The 23364-nt window shown below is 39.7% G+C and overlaps 1 protein-coding gene across 1 annotated transcript in view; it reads left to right on the top strand.

The window, feature by feature from the left end:
- Positions 1–20980, top strand: part of LOC104593964 (uncharacterized) — a 34200-nt gene extending 13220 nt beyond the window's left edge. Inside the window, exons 4-5 of the mRNA XM_010254088.3 lie at positions 10171–10303; positions 20635–20980. Coding sequence (XP_010252390.1) covers positions 10171–10303; positions 20635–20799 — 298 coding nt within the window. The 3' untranslated portion in view covers positions 20800–20980. The remainder of the gene's footprint in view (positions 1–10170; positions 10304–20634) is intronic.
- Positions 20981–23364: the final 2384 nt, after the last annotated feature.

The raw sequence follows: 23364 nt of genomic DNA, 5'->3' as shown, positions 1-23364 counted from the left end.
CAACAATCCTAACAGCTCGAACACTGCAAGAAGTTCATACTCTCTAAGGTTCCTATTAAAGCCAAAGTTCCAATTCAACCTGGAAGGTGAGATGGTTGGCTTAGGAAATTTGAAATAGGCCTACCCTTGAACCTGGACAGATGACAAAGAGAAGAAATTTCTCACCCAGAGGAGTATCCCCAATCCACACTTCCTCCCAAAATCTGATTTTACTACCAGAAGACAAGTTTTACCTGATATGATTTAGGAAGGTAGGGAGGACATCATGGATGTTCTTCCAGGGAGCAGCCAAGGTAGCCTTACAGAGACATCTAGCATCCCATCCATTGCTCGACATGCCATGAATGCTTGTGTTAAAGTGTGCCGAATAGGAGTAGTTTAGTCTTCTTATGTTTGTTAAGTAGCTTGCTTATGTGGCAGTGTTATTAGAGTTACTCTGCCCCACACTTAAGTAAGGGCATTTTTGTCTTTGTAAAGATTATTAGAGTCTAATATAGATTAAGGGGGTCGACTGTATGTGTAATCCATCAGATTTCGACAGACCCTTCTTCTTCTTCTTCTCTTCTTCTTCTTCTTCTTCTCTTTCTGGTTCGGACTACTGTAGCACCAGTCGAAACATGGTATTAGAGCCATGCTCCTGACCTACTTCAGTTGGTAAAGCGCCTCAGCAGTGTTCGTGACTCTTCTCCTTCGTTTCTGGTCAGTCAATGGAGAGAACTGGTTCGCCCTAGGTCAGAAACATCACAGCTCGTCTCTCTCTGTTGCGCATAACCTTCTTCAGCAAGGAAAGTGATTTCAGAAGTGAATGGTTGGTTGATATTCTCAAAGGAAGGTCGGTTTTCTCTTCTTCTAGTGTTACTGATATTTCTGGGTAGAAACCCTACAAGAAGCTGTTAGTATTGATTGGAACCTAGGGAACTAGGTTCATTGTTGCCCTAGAAAGGGCTGTGTGTGCAGTAGCCGAATGGTGTAGGGCTGCTGTGAGTTGTTGAATGGTGTAGGGCTGCTGTGAGTTGTTGAGTGGTGTTAGGGCTGCTGTAAGTGACCGAGTGGTGTAAGGTGGAATGCAGTGACCTTGCCGAGCTCTTTGTGGTTGTGTAATGCCCTCTTAAGTGTGTTAAACAAGTATGAACTGGGTGTAGCAGTTTTGACTGTGTTATGGTGCTTGTGATGCACTTTTTTTTATTGAGTGGTTGTAAGAGGGACTATTTGTGATTAGTGAGTGGTAATTTGATGCTTATGTGGGTCGTAGGTGTGTGAAGTCAGCAGTAGTGTGAATAAGAACAAGTGTGTGCTCCCACTGTTGTGTTTAGGGGCTGCAATAGGTGCTGAAGTATCAAACTGTGAGCAACATCAATCAGCTTGTAGCTGAGAAGTAAGGTTAGAGGCAACTGTGAAAGAGTACAATGGCAGCAATAGGAGATGGGTACAATGATCAGAAACCTAGTGTGGTTATTTCCCCCGACTACCTAGGGGTACAAATGACCTCAATTAAGCTGAATGGGGAGAACTATGTTCCATGGGCTAAATCAGTGGAAGTTTTTCTCAAGGCAAAGAAGAAAGTAAAGCATGTAAGAAGATGCTCAAATCATGTAAGAAGCCACCGGTTGACTCTCCAGGGTTTGATGATTGGGAACAAGAAGATGCTCAAATCATGACTTGGCTGTGGAATAGTATGGAGCCCAAAATTAGTGCCAACTTCATGTTCCTTGATACAGCTAAGGATATATGGGAGCATGCTAAGAAGCTATATTCTGGACAAGATAACACAACAAGAGTATATCAGCTTTATCAGGAGTACTTTGATTTACAACAAGGAACCAAAACACTAGAAGAGTACTATGCCTGCATGAAGAATATAAGGAATGAACTCAATGTCTATCATCCCCTCACTCCAGATATTAAAGTTCAGCAACAACAAAGGGAACAACTTGATGTTACAAGATTTTTAGTGGGGCTGAAGTCGGAATATGAACCAGTTAGAGCCTAAATACTGGGGGGCTCTACTCTTCCTACACTTGAGGAAGTATTCTCAAGGCTTTGTAGAATTTCTTTGGGACAGACTGAGAACCCCACACAGTCTGATAGATCAACACTTGTGATAGCTAGAGGAGGTGGACATAGTACAAGAGGGGGTGGTCATGCTCCCAGAGGAGGCCGTGGTAATTCCATGATTGGTCGGGGTGGCCGTGACTCAGGGGGAGGCCGTGGCAGAGGAAAAAATAACTCTACAAGGAAGTGTACTCATTGTGGTAGGGAAGGGCACACAGTGAATTTCTGTTATGACCTACATGGCCCTCCCTCAAAATGGGCTAATCATGCTGTAGCAGGCGAGGTTGATATCAGTGACAGTAAATTGGCAGGCCGAACTCCTCCCGCATCTACATCTACTTCTGGAAGGGAGATGGTGAGTGTACCGTGTGATGAGTATGAACGGTTCCTTCAAACTACTTCACAGCATACCACTGCCACACTTGCCCAATCAGGTATTGCTTGCATGTCATCTAAAACTCCTTCTTGGATTATTGACTCTGGAGCCTCAGATCATATGACCTGGACTCCAGGTGTGCTCTCTTCTCTTTCTGAAACCTCCACATCACAATATGTTACACTTGCCAATGGGTCATCATCTCCCATATGTGGTGTTGGTAATGTTGACATGGCTTCTGTCCCCTTATCATCTGTTTTATATGTACCTAAGTTTCCATTCAATCTTATGTCTGTTAGTAAAATAACCAAGGCTCTTAACTGTTCAGTTACCTTCTTTCCTTCCACTTGTGTTTTTCAGGATCTCAAGACGGGGAAGAAGATTGGTGGGGGGCATGAAGCTGGTGGATTGTATTACCTTGACGGTGGTGGATCTTCAATTGCACTTCAGACTTCCCTTACTCCTCTACAATGGCATTGCCGACTGGGACATCCATCTCTCATGGTTCTCAAGATGTTGGTTTCGTCATTGAGTCAGTTGTCAGTTTTACAATGTGAGTCATGTCAGTTTGGTAAACACCGTCGTGTGTCTTTCAGTCCAAGAGTTGAGAGTCATATGTTGAGTCCTTTTTCTTTGGTTCATTCAGATGTTTGGAGTCCAATCAAAATAGTCTTATAATGGGTACAAGTATTTTGTCTCCTTTATTGATGACTGTTCAAGAATGACGTGGATTTACTTAATGAAAGAAAGAAGTGAATTATTTTCCATTTTTCAAAAATTCCATGCTGAAATACGCACACAATTTGGTGTTCCAATCAAAGTTCTCCGTTCAGATAATGGTTGTGAATACTTTCTTACTTCATTTCAACGGTATTTAGAACAACATGGAATTATTCATCAGACCTCATGTGCTTTCACCCCTCAACAAAATGGGGTGGCTGAATGGAAGAATCGTCAGCTTCTTGAAACTGCTCGGTCTATGCTTCACCACATGAATGTTCCTAAACGGTTTTGGAGTGATGCTGTACTCACTGCATGTTTTCTCATTAATCGGATGCCCTCTTTTATTCTTCATGGTTGGTCCCCCTTCTCTATCTTGTTTCCCACTTTATCTCTGTTTCCATTAACTCCTCGTGTCTTTGGTTGTGTGTGCTTTGTCCACAATCTGAGTCCTGGAATAGACAAGCTAGATGCACGCTCAATTAAATGTGTCTTCCTTGGCTACTCTCGGACTCAAAAAGGGTACAAGTGTTATAATCCCATTACCCGAAAGTGCTATGTCTGCCCTGATGTCACCTTTTTTGAGTCTGTACCCTTCTTCTCCAATCATGAAGCACCCTTGTCTTCACCCTTACCTCCTCTTCCTCTTCCTGTCAGTGATCTAGTTCCAGAGGCTGTTGTTGGAGTAGACTCATCACCTCATCCAGTGCAGGTCACCACTGAACGACCACCGATCCGACAAGTGTATATACGTCGAACGACACCGGCCCCTCCTCTGGCTTCTACCTCATCTGCAGGTCCTCTTATGGCTCCTATTGCTGAATCTTTAGACCTTGACCTACCCATTGCCTTACGGAAAGGTAAACGTAGTTCTACCCTCCATCCCATTTCCAATTTTGTTTCATTATCTCGTCTTTCTACCTCACATCGCCAGTTTGTTTCACTTTTGTCCTCTATTTCCATACCTAACAATGTTCAAGAAGCTCTTAGTTCACCTGGATGGCGGCGGGCAATGGAGGAGGAACTTTCTGCTCTTCAACATACTCAAACGTGGGAACTTACTACTCTCCCACCTGATAAGCATGCTGTGGGCTGTAAATGGGTGTATACTGTGAAATACTTGCCAGATGGTAGTGTGGAGCGTCTGAAGGCCAGATTTGTTGCTAAAGGTTACTCACAGTTGTATGGAGTGGACTACATGGAGACATTCTCTCTGGTGGCTAAAATTGGTTCTGTTCGTGTACTCATTTCCTTGGCAGTTATGTATGATTGGCCCCTCTTTCAACTTGACGTAAAAAATGCCTTCCTCCATGGTGATCTGGTGGAGGAGGTATATAGGAGCAACCACCTGGGTTTGTTGCTCAGGGGGAGGTTGGTAAGGTGTGAAAACTGAAGAAGGCAATTTATGGGTTGAAGCAATCTTCGCGTGCTTGGTTTGGGAAGTTCAGCGAAGTGGTGAAGAGTTTTGGAATGAAGCAATGCCAGGTTGATCACTCAGTGTTCAGCTATGACTCAGAAGTTGGGAAGATTTTATTAGTGGTCTATGTGGATGATATTGTCATCACTGGTAGTGATAAATTGGGGATTGGCAAACTAAAGGTATTTCTGCGAAATCATTTTCAAACAAAAGACCTTGGAACATTAAAGTATTTCTTGGGAATAAAAGTTGCTAGGTCAAAAAAAGGTGTAAATCTGTGCCAAAGGAAATATGTCCTTGATCTATTGGAAGAAGCAAGACTGTTAGGTGCAAAACCGGCCGAGACCCCTATGGAACCAAATGTTAAGTTGAGCAGTGATACAGGAGAAGTATTTGAAGATCCTGGAAGGTATAGACGACTAGTGGGAAAGCTGAACTATCTGACTATCACGAGACTCGACATCTCCTTTGCAGTCAGTGTGGTGAGCCAATTCATGCAGAACCCTCGTATACCTCACTGGGATGCAATCCTTAGAATTGTGAGGTATCTGAAAGGAGCTCCAGGCCGTGGGCTATTGTATAAACCAGGGGGAAAACTTGAAGTAGTTGGGTATACAGATGCAGACTGGGCAGGCTCAGTGAATGATAGAAGATCTATTACAGGCTATTGCACATTTCTTGGAAGAAATCTTGTGACATGGAAGAGTAAAAAGCGGACGGTTGTGGCCAGAAGCAGTGCTGAAGCCGAATATAGGGCCATGGCCCACACCACCTGTGAATTAGTGTGGTTGAGGAATCTCCTACAAGAAATTGGGTTTCACATGGATAAACCTATGAGATTGTACTGTGACAACCAAGCTGCACTCCATATCTCTTCCAATCCTGTCTTTCGTGAGAGAACAAAGCACATAGAGGTTGATTGCCACTTTGTGAGAGAGAAGGTTCTTGTTGGAGAGATAAATATAGAACATGTGGGCTTGAATGACCAGTGGGCAGATTTATTTACAAAAGCTCTAAGCTCAGGGAAAGTGAACTATCTATGTAACAAGTTGGGATTATATGACATATATTCTCCAGCTTGGGGGGAGTGTTAAAGTGTGCCGAATAGGGGTAGTTTAGTCTTCTTATGTTTGTTAAGTAGCTTGCTTATGTGGTAGTGTTATTAAAGTTACTCTACCCCACACTTAAGTAAGGGCATTTTTGTCTTTGTAAAGATTATTAGAGTCTAATATAGATTAAGGGGGTCGACTGTATGTGTAATCCATCATATTTCGACAGACCCTTCTTCTTCTTCTTCTCTTCTTCTTCTTCTTCTTCTTCTCTTTCTGGTTCGGACTACTGTAGCACCAGTCGAAACAGCTTGCAACAACTTTGTGCCTTAATTTTTCATTTTCATTTGGAAACCTCCAAAGCCATTTGCAAAGTAGAGCCTGCTTCTTCAGCCTAACATTACCAATTTTCAAACCCCCTTCCGCCTTCAACTTCCTCACCTTTTCTCATCTAACCAGATAATCCTTCTTTTTTTTTTCCCTGGCTCCCAAAGAAAATCCCTTATGATTTTTTTTTTCAATTTTCCTCACTATCCCTCATGATTTTGTTAGTCCTTTAGTGAAAACAACAGCTAGCTGTTTTGTTGATGGCATGTAAGGAATACAAAGTTCTCAAGAAACAATCCTTTCATGTACTAAGTGTTAATCAATCTCGATGTGCTTTTTCCTATCATGCTGGATTGGGTTATTTGCAATGTTGGTTGCAGCCTGATTCACAATAGAGCTTGAGTGGTCTAGTTATATCTATCCCTAATTCTTTTAGGAGAATCCGAAGCCGAAGTAGTTCAGCAACCCCATGAGCCATAGCGCTGTATTCAGCTTCAGCACTTGATTTTGCCACAACAACTTGTTTCTTGCTTCTCCACGTGACTAAATTTTCACCCCACAAAGGTGCATGTTACAGGAAATGTCTGGAATGCCCCTGATTAGTGGTGGGACACCCAGACTACTTAAAACAGCAAATAAACTTAGGCCCATTAACACAGGCCCAGTACATAACAACTTAAACACAAATACAGACTAATAAGAACACTTATCAGCCGAACCATCAATACATAAAACCCCTCAACCTAACAATTTTCTCCTTTCACATAAAACAAAATTCTCTCAGCTACAAATAGGTTATCTTTGTGGCTGATGCATAAATTTGCTTACCACAATATGAGATGATAGTTCTGGACCGTCTGGTTAAGCACAAATGCAAGAGTTTACCACTAGGTTTTTGATGCATATCATGATTTGTATTAATTCACCTATATCATCACACAAAATTTATGATTTGGATTAATAGGAGTATTATCACACTTGATTCTCAATTTCTTGTTCCTTCAATAGATCCAACATATATTTCCTTTGTAATACAAAGATACCCTTCTTGGACTCACCCACTTGAATTCCTATCAAATGGTTACAATTCCCCATATGTTTTATTTCAAAATTATCGGCCAAGAATTATTTTAGCTTGGTGGTCTCTGATGATTGGTGAATCATTCCTTATGAGTTATGACCACAATGTCATCAACGTACACATAAGATAGTCAAGGAGTTTCAACTCTTGAAAAATAAGGTATGATCTGCATGTCATTAGCTGAATTCCATTCGTTGTACAATTCCTGTAAACTTGTCAAAGTAGGCTCATGGAGATTGCTTCAGGTAATACATTTGACTTCTTTAACCTATAGTCTTTCCCTTGATTTCTAGGAATAGGTATTCTAGGTCATGGCTACATATATACTTCTTGAGGATCTCCATTAAGAAACCCATTCTTGACATCCAACTAACAAAGAGACAAAAATAACACACAACAAGTTGAATTCAACTTGACATCCACTAAGAACCCATTCTTTCGGGTGATTTCTTACCACCTTTCTTGAACCTTCTTTTTTATGTTTAACGATAATTTATTTTATTATCAATAAAATGAGATAAATAACATCCCAGTTGAAAGGAATACCTTAGAAATCAGCCAAGTCTTATATTTCTTAATTGATCCATGTACCCATTTACAACCTACTGGTTCTTTCCCTTGAAGAAGGTCAGCCAACTGCCAGGCGTGATTCTTTATAAGAACTTGCATTTATATCCTTCCATTGAGGGTGAGATACAACCTTTGCAACATTTTTAGGATTAGGGATAATTGAAATGGCAAACATAAAGGCGCTATAAGATGGAGATAAGGACCTGTAAGAAATTGAGATATGAAGTAGTGGTAAGCCATCTTTTACCTTTGCAAAAGGCAATAGGCAAATAAGGATAAGGATTTTCAGAAAGATCTGGTCTTGGTGGGACTAATGGAAACAAGAGGATTACCTTGATCACTTGAAGCAGAGGTCATAGATGTGGTGGATTGTCCATAGAGATGGGTCAGGATCTGCAGCAAATAAGACATAAGACATGTACAATGGGCTACGCAACCCAATCATGAGTGGAATGCCAGTGGTCTGTACAGTTTACAGATGCTTAGATTCTTAACATGTTTACTATTGATTGGGTTTCATAACCCATTGTACACGCTTTGTTTTTGATAGATCTTGAGTCCACAGGCATAACTTTCTATTCATTGTACTTTAGAGTCCTTGGAAGGTGTTTTTGACCTTGCTTCCTACTTTTTTGTAACACAGAAGATATGAAACTATTTCAGGAACTAAGGTGAAATTTGGGAGGATTTATGGTGTGGAGATTAACCTCTCAATGTTTAAAAATAAGCCAATTGCTGAAATGGTTTCTTTTAGTAAGAGGTGTATTGCTTGGGATTTGGGGCTTAGAAGGGATTTAAGAGATCGGAATTTTGTGAGGTGACATCTTTATTAGAATCTCTTCAAGAGGCGCACCTGGTTGGCGGGGGGGATGAGGCGGTTTGGAGTCCTGGTATGGGGAGTACTTTTTCATGTGCTGCTTTCTTCCAATCCTTTAATTGCTCCCTTGAAATAAACCAGTTCCCTATCAAAGCTTTGGAGTGGCCTAATTCCTCCAAAAGTGAAGTTGTTTCTTTGGGAGGCTGATAATTAAGTTGTCAGTACCTGTGAAAGACTCCAACAAAAGCTGAAAAGCTGGTGCATGTCCCCTCATGTGTGTGTCCTTTGCTTGACGAATGGGGATAACAGTAACCATATTCTGTTGCATTGCCTCTTTGCTTCACTGGTATGGAATCATTTTTTCAAGCTATGGAGTTGTTCAATACAAATATCACATGCAATACTCAAAGACAAAAAATACTTTTGGCAATGTGTGCGTGCAGTGGTGCTTTGGGGTTTGTGGAGTGAAATAAATGCAAGAATATTTGAAGAAAAATATTCAGCATTAGAATCAGTAATTGACTTGACTACAATTAGGGTGGGTCATTGGGCTATGGTGAGCAGTGAATTTAAAGGTGTGTCTCTAAATGACCTGTTGAGAGGATGGGAAATAGTGGCTGGATTCCAATCCAAAGCTCAACATCAAAGAGAAGGGTGGATAGATCCAGTTTTGGGTAAGACAAAGTTCAACCTTGATGGCTGCAGTCTTGGGAATCTGGATGCTTTGGGAATGGGGGAGTGATAAGAGACCACAACAGCAATTTTCTAGGAAGTTTCTCAGGCCCAACAGGACAAGGAATTTTTATGGGCAGAATTGTTGGTCCTTCTTTAGAGTCTATAACTTATGAAAATGAATGGTTTAGGGGAGGTGGAACTGGAGGAAGTTCCATGGAGATTTAGGCATCTGGTTAGACCTGTACAAACATGGGTACCAGTTTGAACAGCTCATTCAATTTTATACCTAGTAAAGGGTGATCTTTTCCCACCCCACCTGGAAACTTTTGGACTTGGGCCTAGGTTTTGTGTCTAGGCTCCAGCCGAGCCTGGGCCAGGCCTCACCCACAATATATTTTATAACATATATACATATGTTGATATAATAAAATATTATAATAATATATTAATTTTGAATGATTTCACAAGATTACCATTAAGATAATTTTCACACTTTTTTAGGACATTCTCAGAATATTTAATCAAGTACATTATGCAAGTTCACTCAGACAGGATTGAGTATGGGTTATAGTGCTCCAGTTAGAGACATTTTGGGGATGGTATGTGTTTTATTTATTTCTTTGGATAATATAGAAATTGAATCCCAATCATAGTGGAGTTTTGGTTGTATCTTGGTCCTTTTTGACACAGGCTGCATGTCAAAAAACTTGGTAGTGCTTGGTGTCTTAGGTTGTGAGTCACATCATCTTGCGGATCAATCTTGTACTACTTTGCAGATTGTACTGAAAGAAAATAAAGTACCATATAAAATAATGCTATTTCCCTTTTTCATCCCTACCCCAAATCTTTAGAAACCTTTCAAGTTTAACCTCTTTTGAGTTTTATAGTTTACATGCATGCTAAACTTTTTTAATTTAATGGAATCTGTAATGCTAAGGTTAATATTACTTTTGCAAAGCATGGAAACCTGCAAAACTGAGCAGGAGGAATTTGCTTTTCTTTCATACTTGGCAGATTGATGGGCATACAGTTCATAGCACAATCATTTCATATTCTGATTGTGGTTACTGTGTTTTTTTTTTCTAGTCTGGTGGTTCCCTTTCTGCGATTTGGTGAAGTCATTTCTGGTGGCCCTCATTTTCCATTAACCTCTGATGCATTGAAGAAAGTATTGACTGGTCATGCTTCACAGGATGTCCTACTCAGCATTGTCCATGCAGTAAGTGCCTGTGCTCTTTGCTTAAGAAATTGAACATCGTTTTCACAAGATCTAATTTTGATTCCCAAGCTGTATTTTGGAATCTATATTTTCAGTGTCGCAAGCAAAATTAATCAATTACTATCAAAACTGAGTTTCCACCATTTGTGGCTGTGTAGATGAATCTTATTTCATAGGTCCATTCTATCTAGTACCATGCCTGATTTTCTAGGATGAGCTTGAAACATCAAAGCAGGATTTATTTAATGTTATGACATAAATCTTATCCAGTAAGAGAGATGATACTTACAAAAATTTCATTAAAATAATGGTGCAGAACATGAATATCAGCAAAATCTATATATGAAAAACATCCCGGAGCCCTGTTTTTTGGACAATTTACCTCTGAGAACTGAAGTGTTTTGTTAGTCTGATAGAAGCCAACCTAACTAAAAGTCAAATTCTGAACCACAACCAGAAAACAGAAGCCAACAACTTCATAAAAGTAATGTATCAGTTGAACCCTGTATTCAGATGAGATGCCGGCAGTTTGTTGGGATTGACAGGCTAGGCAAACACATGCAGGTGACTGTAACCAACCATTAATGTCTTCCACCGTAGAGAATTTCCATATCAAAATTAAAATGGTCAAATATATCATAGTTGTCTAATGGGTAATGGACTTAAATATACCCTGAGTTTTCATAAATTGACTTAAACATACCCTGAGTTTTTCAAATAGACTTAAATATACACTGTGATCATAAAAAGACTTTTTTACCCTTCATTGTTCTTTAAATTTTGATCATTATTTATTATCTTTCATCCCTTCATTGTTCTTTAAATTTTGATCATTATTTATTATCCTTCATCATTCTTTAAATTTTCAAATTGACTTAAATATATCTTTCTGGTTGCTGGCTTGCCTCCACCCATCCTACTGGTCGTTGTCCACTTTCTTGTTGTTTTCTTGTTACCCAAGTTGGAAGTTTCCACCATTCAGGCATTCACCTCTTGCATTCTTGATGCCGTCCAACCTTTGCTGCTTTCTTGAACTAGATCTGTTGCTAGTTGATGCCTCCCAATTTTGAAGTAAGCTCCTCCTCTTAATCTATCATTCCTCCAGATTTTGACTTTTGAGTTTTGTTGTTTGTGTCCGCGCTTTGCCAACTTGAAGTATCCAAAGATTTCTGGACCCAAATTACCTGGTTGAGGATGAGAACCTTTGAGTGGTTGTTGTTCCCCATCATATTTTCTAGCTGCTCACTTGTTTGATCGTTTGTGTTGTTCACTTTGCTTGTTGAAACAACTGTAATCATCTTTTTGAAATAACAAAGAAGCCTTGAATAAAAGGGGATAAATCACAGGATGAGAATGGGTTATTCTTTCCACACCATCTTAGCTTATTGTTGATTGTTTGTAACTGAACATTATGGCCTTATGGGTGGTAAAATCAAGTGAAGTTAAAGCTGCTTGAAACACCTCTCCACCAGCAAAAACAAAGTCCATTATTTTCAAAGATTGCTGTAACTGAAGATTATGGGTATTGTAAAGACTGTTTCCATTAAAGAAAGAAGAATATTGTTTTAAAAGAGTCAATTATTTTCAAAGGGTAAAATAGGATTTTTATAATATTAAAACAGGTTAATGAGAAGGGACAAGAAATGAGGGTAAGTCCAGTGGGGACAATCTACAAGGTATATTTAAGTCAATATGCAAAACACAGGGTATGTTAAGTCAATTTATAAAAACTCAGGGTATGTTTAAGTCTTTTACCCTTGTCTAGTTTTGCATTTTTTGACAGTTGGGAAAGATATGGTAGTGAGATGGGTTTTTGTTGAGAGAGAGAGAGAGATTGGAAAAGGTCAGGATAGCACAACTCATTCATTATTACTTGTACCACTATGTTTAAAAGAAGCCCAAATGTCCAATTATAATAACACCCTGGTTGAGCATCATGGATATTATTGACAGATAATCAACTATCTGTTTCCTCATTAAGGGAGTTCTAAAAGCTAAACTTGTAAATATTCTTGGCAAGTTGAGCATCATGGATATTAATGCTCTACTTGTGGGGGAGTATAGCAATATAAGGCATCTGTAGTGGGAGTTTACTTTTGTCTTTTCATTTTGGTTTTTAACTCCAGTAGAAGATCAAGACTGTAATCAGTTTTGAATCCTAATAGGTTTTAGGTTTACAAAACAGAAGAAAAGTGAGAGAAAGGAGAAGGAATAGAAGAGAAACAGGAGAACACAAGGGGTTGGGATAGGGACATCGGCAATGGAAGTGAGATAGGACCGGTAAGATGGAGATAGACGATCATAGGATAAGAACTGTGACATGCTGTGAGCTGTAGAAGTGGTGCAATGTCGTTTCCCTTTGTGAATGGCAATAGGGAGATCAAGGTCATCCACAAGAGGGGAAGTGGCAACAGTGAGAGGTGTCTCAGTAGGCTCTGGATCTGGAGCCGCAGAAGGAACTGGAGCTGGCCGGGACTGCCGATGACTAGGATCAACCTGCCTGCATCGCCAGTGGTAGACTCTCAACTCCGGCTCCCTCTGACCACCCTCACCACTACAGCCTTCATTACCCAGTGGAATAGGTAAAGGAACAGCCCCGCTCAAAACAGCCCCACTTCCACTCTCACTGCTTTCCCCCTGAGGAAAGAAACTCAAAACAGCCCCACTCTCATTGCTCTCCCCCTGAGGAGAAACCCTAGGATAATAGGGTGTCTCCTCAAAGAAGGTGACATCCATGGAGACAAACCTTTTCCCTGAAACCGGATCATAGCAGCAATAACCCTTTTGAGTTTGTGCATAACCGAGGAAAATGCATTTGGAGGCCTTAGGTTCAAACTTGGAATGATGAGGCCCGAGAAGCTGAACGAAACAGGTACAACCAAAGGTTTTAAGGGGAACAATGAACAACTCCTCGTCTGGGCATAGAAGGGAAAAGGGGTTTTCATATCAAGAACTCGGGAAGGAACTCGATTAATGAGATAAACTGCCATGAGGATAGCATCACCCCAGAAGCGAATAGGTACATTGGAGGTAAACATAATGCTTCTAGCCACCTCCAAGATATGCCTATTCTTCCTTTTGGCAATGCCGTTCTGCTGTGGTGTATAAGGGCAAGCGCTCTGGTGAATAACTCCATGGCTAAGAAGGTAGGAGGTTAATGGCTGAGCAAATTATTCCTTTGCATTATCAGATCTAAGGACTTTGATTTTGGCCCCAAACTGAGTGAGAATCATCTGATGGAAGTTTTGGGTCAGAGCAGGAACCTCATCCCGAGAACGCATAAGATAGACCCAAGAAAAGCGGGTATGGTCATCAACAAACAGTAGAAAATATCTGTACCCACCCATAGAAGAGATATGATATGGCCCCCAAACATCAGTATGCACAATATCAAAAGAGGAATTACTCCTTTTATTACTTAAAGAATAAGAGGTTCTACAATATTTGGCAAACTCACAACTCTCACACCTCAACTTTGATAACTCAACAGACTGAAATAAAGCAGGAAACTGACTCTTCAAAGACTTAAAAGACAAATGACCTAATCGGTTATGCTTGGCATAACCGAACTCACAGAGTAGGAAACAAAAGACTTCTTATCCACTGATTCCTCCCGACGAGAACTCTCTCCAAGCAGATAGATCCCGTTTGTCTCACGGCCAGTCCCAATCACCTTCCTCGTCTCCAAATCCTGAAAAACACATCGGTCAGGGAAAAAGGTTACTGAACAGTTCATGTGTTTGGTAATACTACTAACTGAAAGCAGGTTAGTATCAAGCCTAGGAACATGCAAGACAGAAGATAAAGAGATAGTATTCGAGAGCTTGATGTCCCCTTGCCCGAAATGGGAACAAGAGAGCCATCAGCAATGGATACTCTATCTCGGCCCGAGGACAAGTGATAAGAAGTGAACAATGATGGCAAGCTAGTCATATGGTCGGATGCACCTAAATCTATTACCCAATAGTGGTCAGTATTACCTGGAGCTGAAGCATGATAAGCTGAGGCTCGAGTATCTGAATGTGCAAATGCAGATGTGGTAGGAGCTGATGGTGACTGAGATGGCTGAGCTGAACTCCCAACTTCCTTTTCCAACTGGATGAGGGCAGCCCGAACAACAGCTAAAGTCTCTAGGGATGTGCCTGATGAGGATGCTGAATCAGTGTTCACGGCCACATGAGCATTACACTTCTTATTTCTTAGTTTTGCTGGGACCAAGTGAGGATGTAGCTTCCAACAAGTATCTTTTGTGTGCTTGGGTTTCTTGCAATGTTCACATACCAGATCCCGTTTATCTTCCTTCTTCCGGTCTCTTTCTGGATCACCCCCTGGCTTAGGTTTAATAGCTGTCAAGGCTGGGAAAGGGGGCTGAGGCTGCATCATGACTTTTCTCCTGGTCTCTTCACTATGCACCAGGGAGTATGCTTGAGAAAGGGTCACACTATCTCTTGTCAATATCTGTTGTTGCACAATGTCATATTTCTGGATTCAAACCAGCCAGAAACTCAAATACCCTATTCGTCTCGACTTGCTGTGCATCTTTGGGACTCTCCCACTCAAGGGTCTCTAGATGGTCAATCTCATGCCACAAGGATTTCAAGGTAGAGAAGTAGACAAAAATTGGCTTCTCTCCTTGTTTAAGGCTGTTCACCTCACACTTTAGTTCATAGGCTCTGGCAACATTAAGGGGTTGAGAATAGGTTTCTTTCACAACATTCCATATCTCTTTGGCTGTCTTTGCCCACAAGTAATTTCGGCTGATATGTGGCTGCATAGAATTACACAGCCATGCCATAACCAAATAGTTCTCTTGAACCCACTTGGTGTATGTTGGGTCCTCCTTGGAAGGTTCTTTCACATCTCCCAAGAGGTAACCCGGTTTTCCCTTTCCTCCAATAGCCATCATGGCTGATTGAGCCCACTCCAAGTAATTTGACCCATCAAATCTCATAGTTGTAATCTGAAACCCGGTTTCAGATACACTACCATAACTGTTGTTTACAAAACTACTTTCTCCCTGACCCTTAAACTCCATCTTTGATCAAGAATCAGTGGCTACAAACTGGTAGAGCCACTAAACCAGAAAACAAAGTAAAACAAGCAGGTCTGAAATCTGATCTGAAACCAACACAAATCGGATCTGATCCGAAATCTGATCTGAAATCTGATCTGATCCGAAATCTGATCTAAAACCAACCCAAATCTGATCTGAAATCAATTGCCTATCACAGTATGCAAGAAATCAACTCAAATCTGATCTGAAATCAATCGGCATGCACAGTACCAGGCAACCTGTCAATCTGAGATGCTATTTTCTGACATCACTACTATGGGGCCCATTGCTGCGAGAGCAAAATTAGGGTTTCAACTGTAGGTCTGAAATAAGTGCTCAGCTGCACTCTCCAAGCAGTCCGCACAAGTGGGACTTGTCGTAGGGCAATATGAAACCCTAAAAACTGATCACCTCTGAGAGGGGGGGGGGGTTCGGCCCAACAGTCAAACCCTAGAAACAAACTTAAAAACAGTTCGGCCTCTCCTTCTAGATAGGTCCAACCTATCTCGACTGATTGCAGTCTCTGAAACTCAATAGAAAAACTTACTTATGGATTTCGGTTTATTGCCTTCCAGGGTTACCTGAACCCTAACCTTCGCTGCTGCTTCCTGATTACCAGCTCTCTGCAAGCCGCGGCAAGTCTTTCAACTGCTGCGAACCTCTTCTGGTAATCTCCAAGATTCAGCCACTGAATACTTCTTCATAAGCTTCCAGCCCTAGCTAGTCCTCATGTGGTCGGCTGGACTAGACACACATGAGAAGCCCTAGGTAGGCTTTGATACCAAGTAGAAGATCAAGACTGTAATCAGTCTTGAATCCTAATAGGTTTTAGGTTTACAAAACAGAAGAAAAGTGAGAGAAAGGAGAAGGAATAGAAGAGAAATAGGAGAACACAAGGGGTTGAAAGGAGGGACAGATACTAACAGATCTGCCGCCGCCACTCTCTTATTATTTATAGGTTATGTTTAGTACATAATGGAAAGGACACATATGCCCTTAGTACTTACATGATAAATAAAGTAAATAAAAACTGAAATAAATAACAACTGAATTAGCAAACTGACTCAAACTGACACTACTATAACTGAAACAAATAACTACACATGCTGTCCTACGAACACAGTGGGAACCACTGCAGTGGGGCCCACATCAGTGTTCTCTACAACTCCCATTTATATAATAAGAATGAGTTGGACTGAACACCAACCATACCAACTCTACCATTCTATTGAATTCTCTTGCATTTTTCTCTCTTTCTCTCTTACCTTCTCTTACCTTCTCTTTTCACATTGAACATACACTTAATAGCAAATAGGTGGGATTAATTGAATCTTGGAGAGATTATGTTGAGGGGGATATTTCATGTTGGATTCTATATTAATTTTAATAACTTCTAGTAGTTATAAGTTAAATATGAATACCACATAATCCTTGATAAATTATTATGTTTTTTAAAAACAACTCTTACCAAAGTCTCAAAACACATTCTGGATCATTTCTGTTTCTCACAACCCAAAGCTCAAATGAAGCTTATCCAAACTGAACCTTGGTTATGCCATGAACAAGTAAACATTGTAGTTCGCAATTATGGGGATATTTTGTTGGAAAAACAAATTTGCCAATTCCAATTTATAAAATTGCCACAGCATATGGTTCCCCTAAATCATGTGAAAAATCCCATTTGTTAAGAATCAGAAAATCAGTAGGGTAATTTATTAGTCCTTTTTTTTATGATTTAGAGTGATGCACAAAGCTTTGAAAGATAGATTTAAGATTTCTTAATTGATTTTTGCATGGCAGTGGCATGTCAATTCCAATAATGTGCAAACCAATAATTTTGTGATAGTTGCATGTTTTTTTAGAGAAATCACCACCTTGGCATCATGGTTTTTTAAAACGAACCGGAAACAGAACCGGTCAGAGGACCGGTTTCCGGTTAAGCGGTTCAACCGTCCGGGTTGAACGGTTCGACCCATGACGTCATAAATAAATTAAAAATAAAAAATATATTTATAAATAATAAAAATAACATAAAATTAAATAGAAAACAGAAAAAAATACAGAAAATAAAACTACAGAAAAAAATACAGAAAATAAAACTATCTAAATAAAAAATAATACACTATAAAATACATAAAAAATATAAACATAAAATACAGAAAAATTCTAAAAAATACAGAAAAAACACAAAAAAAATAAAAAAATACAGAAAAAATAGCTTGAAATAAACCCTTAAACCTATATGTAAAAATCAGTGCAAAAAAACCATGATTTTGGGTTGTGAGAGATGTTTGGCTGAAGATTCTTCATTCGTGAAATGAAAGACCCCTTTGAGGAGGAAATTAATTTATTGAAAACAAAGATTGAGCAGCAAGACAAGTAGCCTGAAGAGACAAGCTGGAGCAAGCTAAAGAAGACAAGTGAAAGAAGACAAACTCACAATTCCTCATCGTCTTTTTTCTTAGCAAGGCACTTAAACCGGAACTCACCCAGCTTGGTCTGGTGTTTTCCAAAAGAAAAAAAAAAGAGACAAACTCGCTACAAACTCGTAAGTTTGGGTTGTGACTTGTGAGAGATGTTTGTCCGCTGCAAACTCGCCATCCGCCACTGCAAACTCGCCTACCACAACTCTTACTGTTGGAGCTTGGAACTCTGTAAGTGCTGCAAACTCGCCGTTGCCGGTAGCCGTCATTCACCGTTGATTGGTGTGTGTCGTCATCGGACGTCGGAGCTACTGGCCGCCGCAGGTGGTCAGTTGGGTGTGAGGGTTGAGAGAAGAAGGGAAGGGTTAGAACGAAAATGGGTTCTAACCCTAAAGGCATTCGATTTTGATTTGGGGATTCAAGTCATTTTATTTTTTGTTTTTTCTAATTAAAATTGTGAAATTAAAAAAGGATAACCCACGAACCACTGCCCGGGTCGATCGGTTTAGCGGTCCGACCGCCCGGGTCAGCGGTTTTTTTGACTTTTCAATGTTTTTTCCAAATTTCTGGTTTCTAGTATAACCGGACCCGGGGGGCTGACCGGTTACCGGTTTTTCCGATCCGACCATCTGATCCGGTCCGGTTTTGAAAATAATGCTTGGCATTATTTCTACCAAACATGTTTTCTAGAATAAATCAGTGATTCCCCAAACCCTTCAGAACACTGATTCTTGAGGAAATGATTTTGAAATATCAATTCTACCAAACATGTTTTCTTGAATAAATTTTCGTTGATTATCAAAAAAAAGATTCTACCAAACAGATTTATTCAATTACTTTTACTCCATGATTTTGTAATCAAGTTGCTCATTGTCTTGCCAAATTTTCTCTTATTTGTCCATTTATTGTAACTTGGTCATGCCCACCTGATTTCCTGATTCCTTTATTTGGAATCTCATGTAGCTGAGTGATTTGTTGAATGGATTAGCCTCCAGGCACCATGTCAAAATAATATATATATCAACCAAACAGCCACTACTTGTTATATACATGCCCATTAGTGGGCCCATGTGTCATATAAGAGAGATTATTAGGGGTGTTGGGCTATGCATGGAATAGGTTTCACGTAGGATGGTTAGTTGAATGTTTTATGTAAATAGATCATGTCAGTGGGTTGTTTGAGTCAATTATCTTGTTATGGGCTTAGTAGAGTTGCAGTGGGCCATGTTAAGTATGTGTGTGTGTGTGCTTATGAAAGTAGTGGGTCATGGAAAGTTGGGTTTATTTACATAAAACACTCGACTAACAATCCTATGCGGTACCTATTTCCATTCAAAACCCAACACCCCTAACATCTTTCTTCCATGATACATGGGCACATAACATTATATGCCAGGAACATTACAATTATTGTTTTGTTCGGAAACAGTTGTAAAAAACAACTCAGTTGTTATTTTCATCACTAACGTCATCGTATCAACTTTTATTTGAAAATATTTTCTCAAGAGTTTTGTACTAGCCATCCTCTTTGGTATTCTAACTGGCGCTAACCACTGGAAGACTGAAGTTGGTAAGAGTAATATGAGTTATCGTTCATGGTTGCATTGTCCTGGACAACCTAGTCTTATCCTAAACAGTTGGAACTGAAAACTTCAACTTATTTTTCCAGTTAAAATATTCTGCTCCTACATTATTTATCTCATTCATTTAAACTGTTAAGCATTATCTAAACTGCCCTTCCTTATCGTTTTCATGTTTATTTGTTTTACATGGCTCAAAATCAAAATAAAAATCTATTCTTATGTTATCAATGATTGCCGTTATCTATGTGCGAAATGGCCTTTGATCAGGTAGAATGGAAAAGAAGATTTTGTGTTATCAATCTCTAATGGGTTAGAATAAAGCTTTTCCTGTTCTTGTGTTAAGTCAAGTTGCTCTTAATTTATATTTTTAAGCATCAATTTGCTGTCCCTAATTCATGAACACTCATTTGGGTAGGGGGAAGCAAGGGTCTTACTGCTGTTAAGGCTTTTCCTATAGGCAGGTCAATATTGCAAAAAATGCATCTGGACGCAAACATTTGTTTTTAGCCAAACTGACTTTAACTCAGTGGGCTACATTCTCTTGGATCTCGCCCAGATGTTAAACCAGGACAAATGGATTTTTTATATAATAGAATTTTAGAAAAATATAAGAAGTTACTATTAAATTTTTGCAACTGTTGAAAGTTAAATCTAGTATGTATAGCCAGAGTATATTTGGATTTTATTTTGGCTGCTAGGCAATCAACCAAGACTGGAGCACTTTGCCTTTCTTGATTGGCCAGATTTTTTTTTGGCCAGATTCTTGATTGGCCAGATGCTTAATTATTGTTATTGTTATTGTTGTGTTGGAAGGTTTGGCTTCTTATATGGGCATTCAACAAACATTTGAATTTTAGTTGTATTGAAACACGGTTGGAGTAACAAGTCCAATACAAAGTCAAAGTACTAACAGAAACAAAGATTTCAAACTTTAAAACTAAAAGAACCAATTCGAACAGAGATGTAATTCAAACTCATTAACAACTGTAAAATAAAAAGAAAATTCAAACTCATTGACTTCCCAGAGTCTTATCTTTAGCAGCTTCTTATCCATCTTTTGTTTTATTATATTCAGAATAATATCCTTGAAATTCCACACTTTCATTTTTTAAAATCATGAAAAACAAGCAAATTGTATTGTACCAACCCTTAATCAAATGGTGGGCAAAAAACTTGAAAATGTTACTAATCTTTCTGCGTCAATATGTAGTTTTTAATCATGAATATCTTATTTGAAGAAAATCATAATTTGGTATCTTTACATCTCTGCAGTTGTTAGGGTGGCTTGTTGCAGCACCTTTCATTTTGACCATACTGTATGTGATATTTCTTCCAATTTTCAAGTACCTGGTTCCAAAGTTCAGTACCCTCCCTTCAAGCCCTAACAAGCCACTGATTTCCCATACAGATGTCCGGCTTAAGGTAAGAGATGTCTAACATCTCCTTAACTTTCATCTTTCTACAACCCAAAGATGGAATGGGTCATTGTGTTCTAACAATTGTACATAAACTTTATACTGAGATCAATGCTGTATAATAGATTGCAACTCTGTTCCTGGGGCGATGGTTCTATTGAAATCTCTATACCAAGTCGGGAATAGTTGGTGTTTTTATTTCATATTATGTTTTTGTTCAATGGTTTAGAAGAAATTAATTTGCTCATAGAGATTTCAGCATGCACATGCATGTTCAACGGTTAAAGTTACGTAGCCAGTTCTTAATTAACCCAATTTTGAGAAGGGTAATGTTTAAAGTGTGGATGAGATATGCCCGATACAGGGCATATTGTGGGTCGGGTGGAATGGCCTAAACTGACACCATGCATAAGTCTGTATTGGTTGATATAGACTATTTTTCTTTTGAATTTCAAATTATAAATGACTATTGATGTGGGGTGACCCAATCCAGCCCATTTGAAGCTGGGAGGCCCAGCCCACGAGCGCCAGATTTGGGAGCAAGATCCCCTACAGCAGGGGTTACCTTGCGCCACTCGTACGGAGCCAATCGTGGGGAGCCCATGCATCTCGTAGAGCTCTCTGGCTGCCCTCGTATGGCACCCATCTCAGGTGTTCATCTCCACCTACATCCAGATAACTCAAGTATAAATAGGGGTGCCCCCTCTAGGTAAGAGGATGGATTCATTTTACAACCTTACAGTCTGAACTTGGAACTGGGTTCACAGACCAGATCTTGGTTCCCCTCTTCGTATCCCGTACTAACTTGATCGTTGAAGACTCTGCCTCGGGTTCTCACCTGAGGCTTCTAACACGTTCTGTCTTGCAGTACCTCGGATACCTGCCTTCGGCTTCTTTAAGACTTTAGAGCCCTCTCTGCCTCAGCCTGCATACCTTGGCTTTGGTAGAAAGCTCCTCGCACCCTCAAAGCCTTTGGCCGACCCTTCGGAGTCTAGGGGCAAAATTACTTTGTTGTCCTCGGCCATTTCGAACATCAACAACTTTGCTTTTACCCATCCTTTATGCCTCATTAATTGTGGTTTTTTTAAATTTCAAGTTTCAAATTTTAAATGCCATCATTTAATTAATCAAATCTATTAATTACCTAACTTTATGTCATTATTTGGGGATTTTCAAATCATGCCATTTATTATCTCCTATTAAATACAGTTTTCAATTGGGGAAATCTCACTAAAACCACCCAACAAACTTTTACTTCACCTTACACTTACAATAATTTAAAGAGTAAATAATAGTAAATTACAAATGGGTTTAACTATGATATGGAAAAGTTATGATATCTGAAAAATAACTGATCAATAAATTGGAATCTTGAAAGTAGTAGCGAATAGGTACCTTATACTTTGGGGTAGGGACACTTAAGGGCCTCAATTTTCAAGTGGGCCATTTTAGTACCTTTAACCAAGGTTTAAAATTTTGATTTGTATCGGGTCATATCGGCTGATACGGATCATGTAGGTACATGGTGCTTGTTCAATCCTTTAGAGTACAGAAGATACTAAATTGATACCATGTGGATACCCATGATTAGTTTATAGCGCATCAATCGCCTGCGATGAACCCATAACCCATCACACAATTGCGATGACTTCATAGTTCATCGCAAATCGACGATGAGCTCATACCTGAAACAGGTCACGATGAACTTTTGCTTGTGTGAACCTGTGATAAAGCTTAGACATGCAAATTTGCGATGACTTATAAGACGTGTGCGGATTCCTGATGAACTTTGGGCGCACGAGGAGTTGCGATGAACCCGAGACCATTATAGGACCATGGAATCACAAAAGATCGAGAATAAATGTCAGTTACATGTGCTTCTTTAAGTTACATGTGTGATAAAACGTCACGTTGGCTTAATGAAAGCGCACTTGCCGAACGGTGATGTCACCCGCGTCACGTCAGACTTAGTATAAAAGGGTTACATATGGAGAGAATCCTGAAGGGAAAGGATTATCTAATAATGTTTCCCTAATAGTCAAACATAAGGAAATATCTCCTTTCCTAATAGAAAATATTTTCTTTCCTAATAGGAAAGAACTTTCATTATACCCTTGGCTTTCTCTCTATAAAAGGGGAGATCGATTCTTCTCCATGGGGGACAATACAATATAACTCTGACCTAGGGTTTCTCATAAGGAGGCAACTTCCCCCCCCCCCCCCCCCCCTTCCTCTCTTCTCCTCTCTTCCACACGTCCTCTCTCATTCCCGTTGCCATCTCTGGATCTTCGGAGACAAACCATCCCCACCTAGCTTTAACACCCTACCTACATATCGTATCGGGTTGTATCAATATTTTGAACCTTGCCTTGAACTTTTAGAAATATACATTTAAGGCCAACTCTATAAAACCATAACAAATGAGGGCCAAATTACAAAATTATCCATGTTAATATTTTCCTTTGCTCACTAATATTTTATTTTACTCCTTTTTTTTTCTATATGAAACTAAGGCTTTAAAAACTGACCTGGAAATGGAACTGTTCTACCTACCGGTTTTCGGGTTAGCAGTTCAATCGTCTGAGTC

The sequence above is a fragment of the Nelumbo nucifera genome, chromosome 5 (genome assembly GCF_055504915.1).
Source record: "Nelumbo nucifera cultivar China Antique chromosome 5, China Antique-T2T, whole genome shotgun sequence".
NCBI lineage: Eukaryota > Viridiplantae > Streptophyta > Magnoliopsida > Proteales > Nelumbonaceae > Nelumbo > Nelumbo nucifera.
The sequence above is the reverse complement of the archived record's forward strand: the minus strand, read 5'-3'. Positions and strand labels throughout refer to the sequence as shown.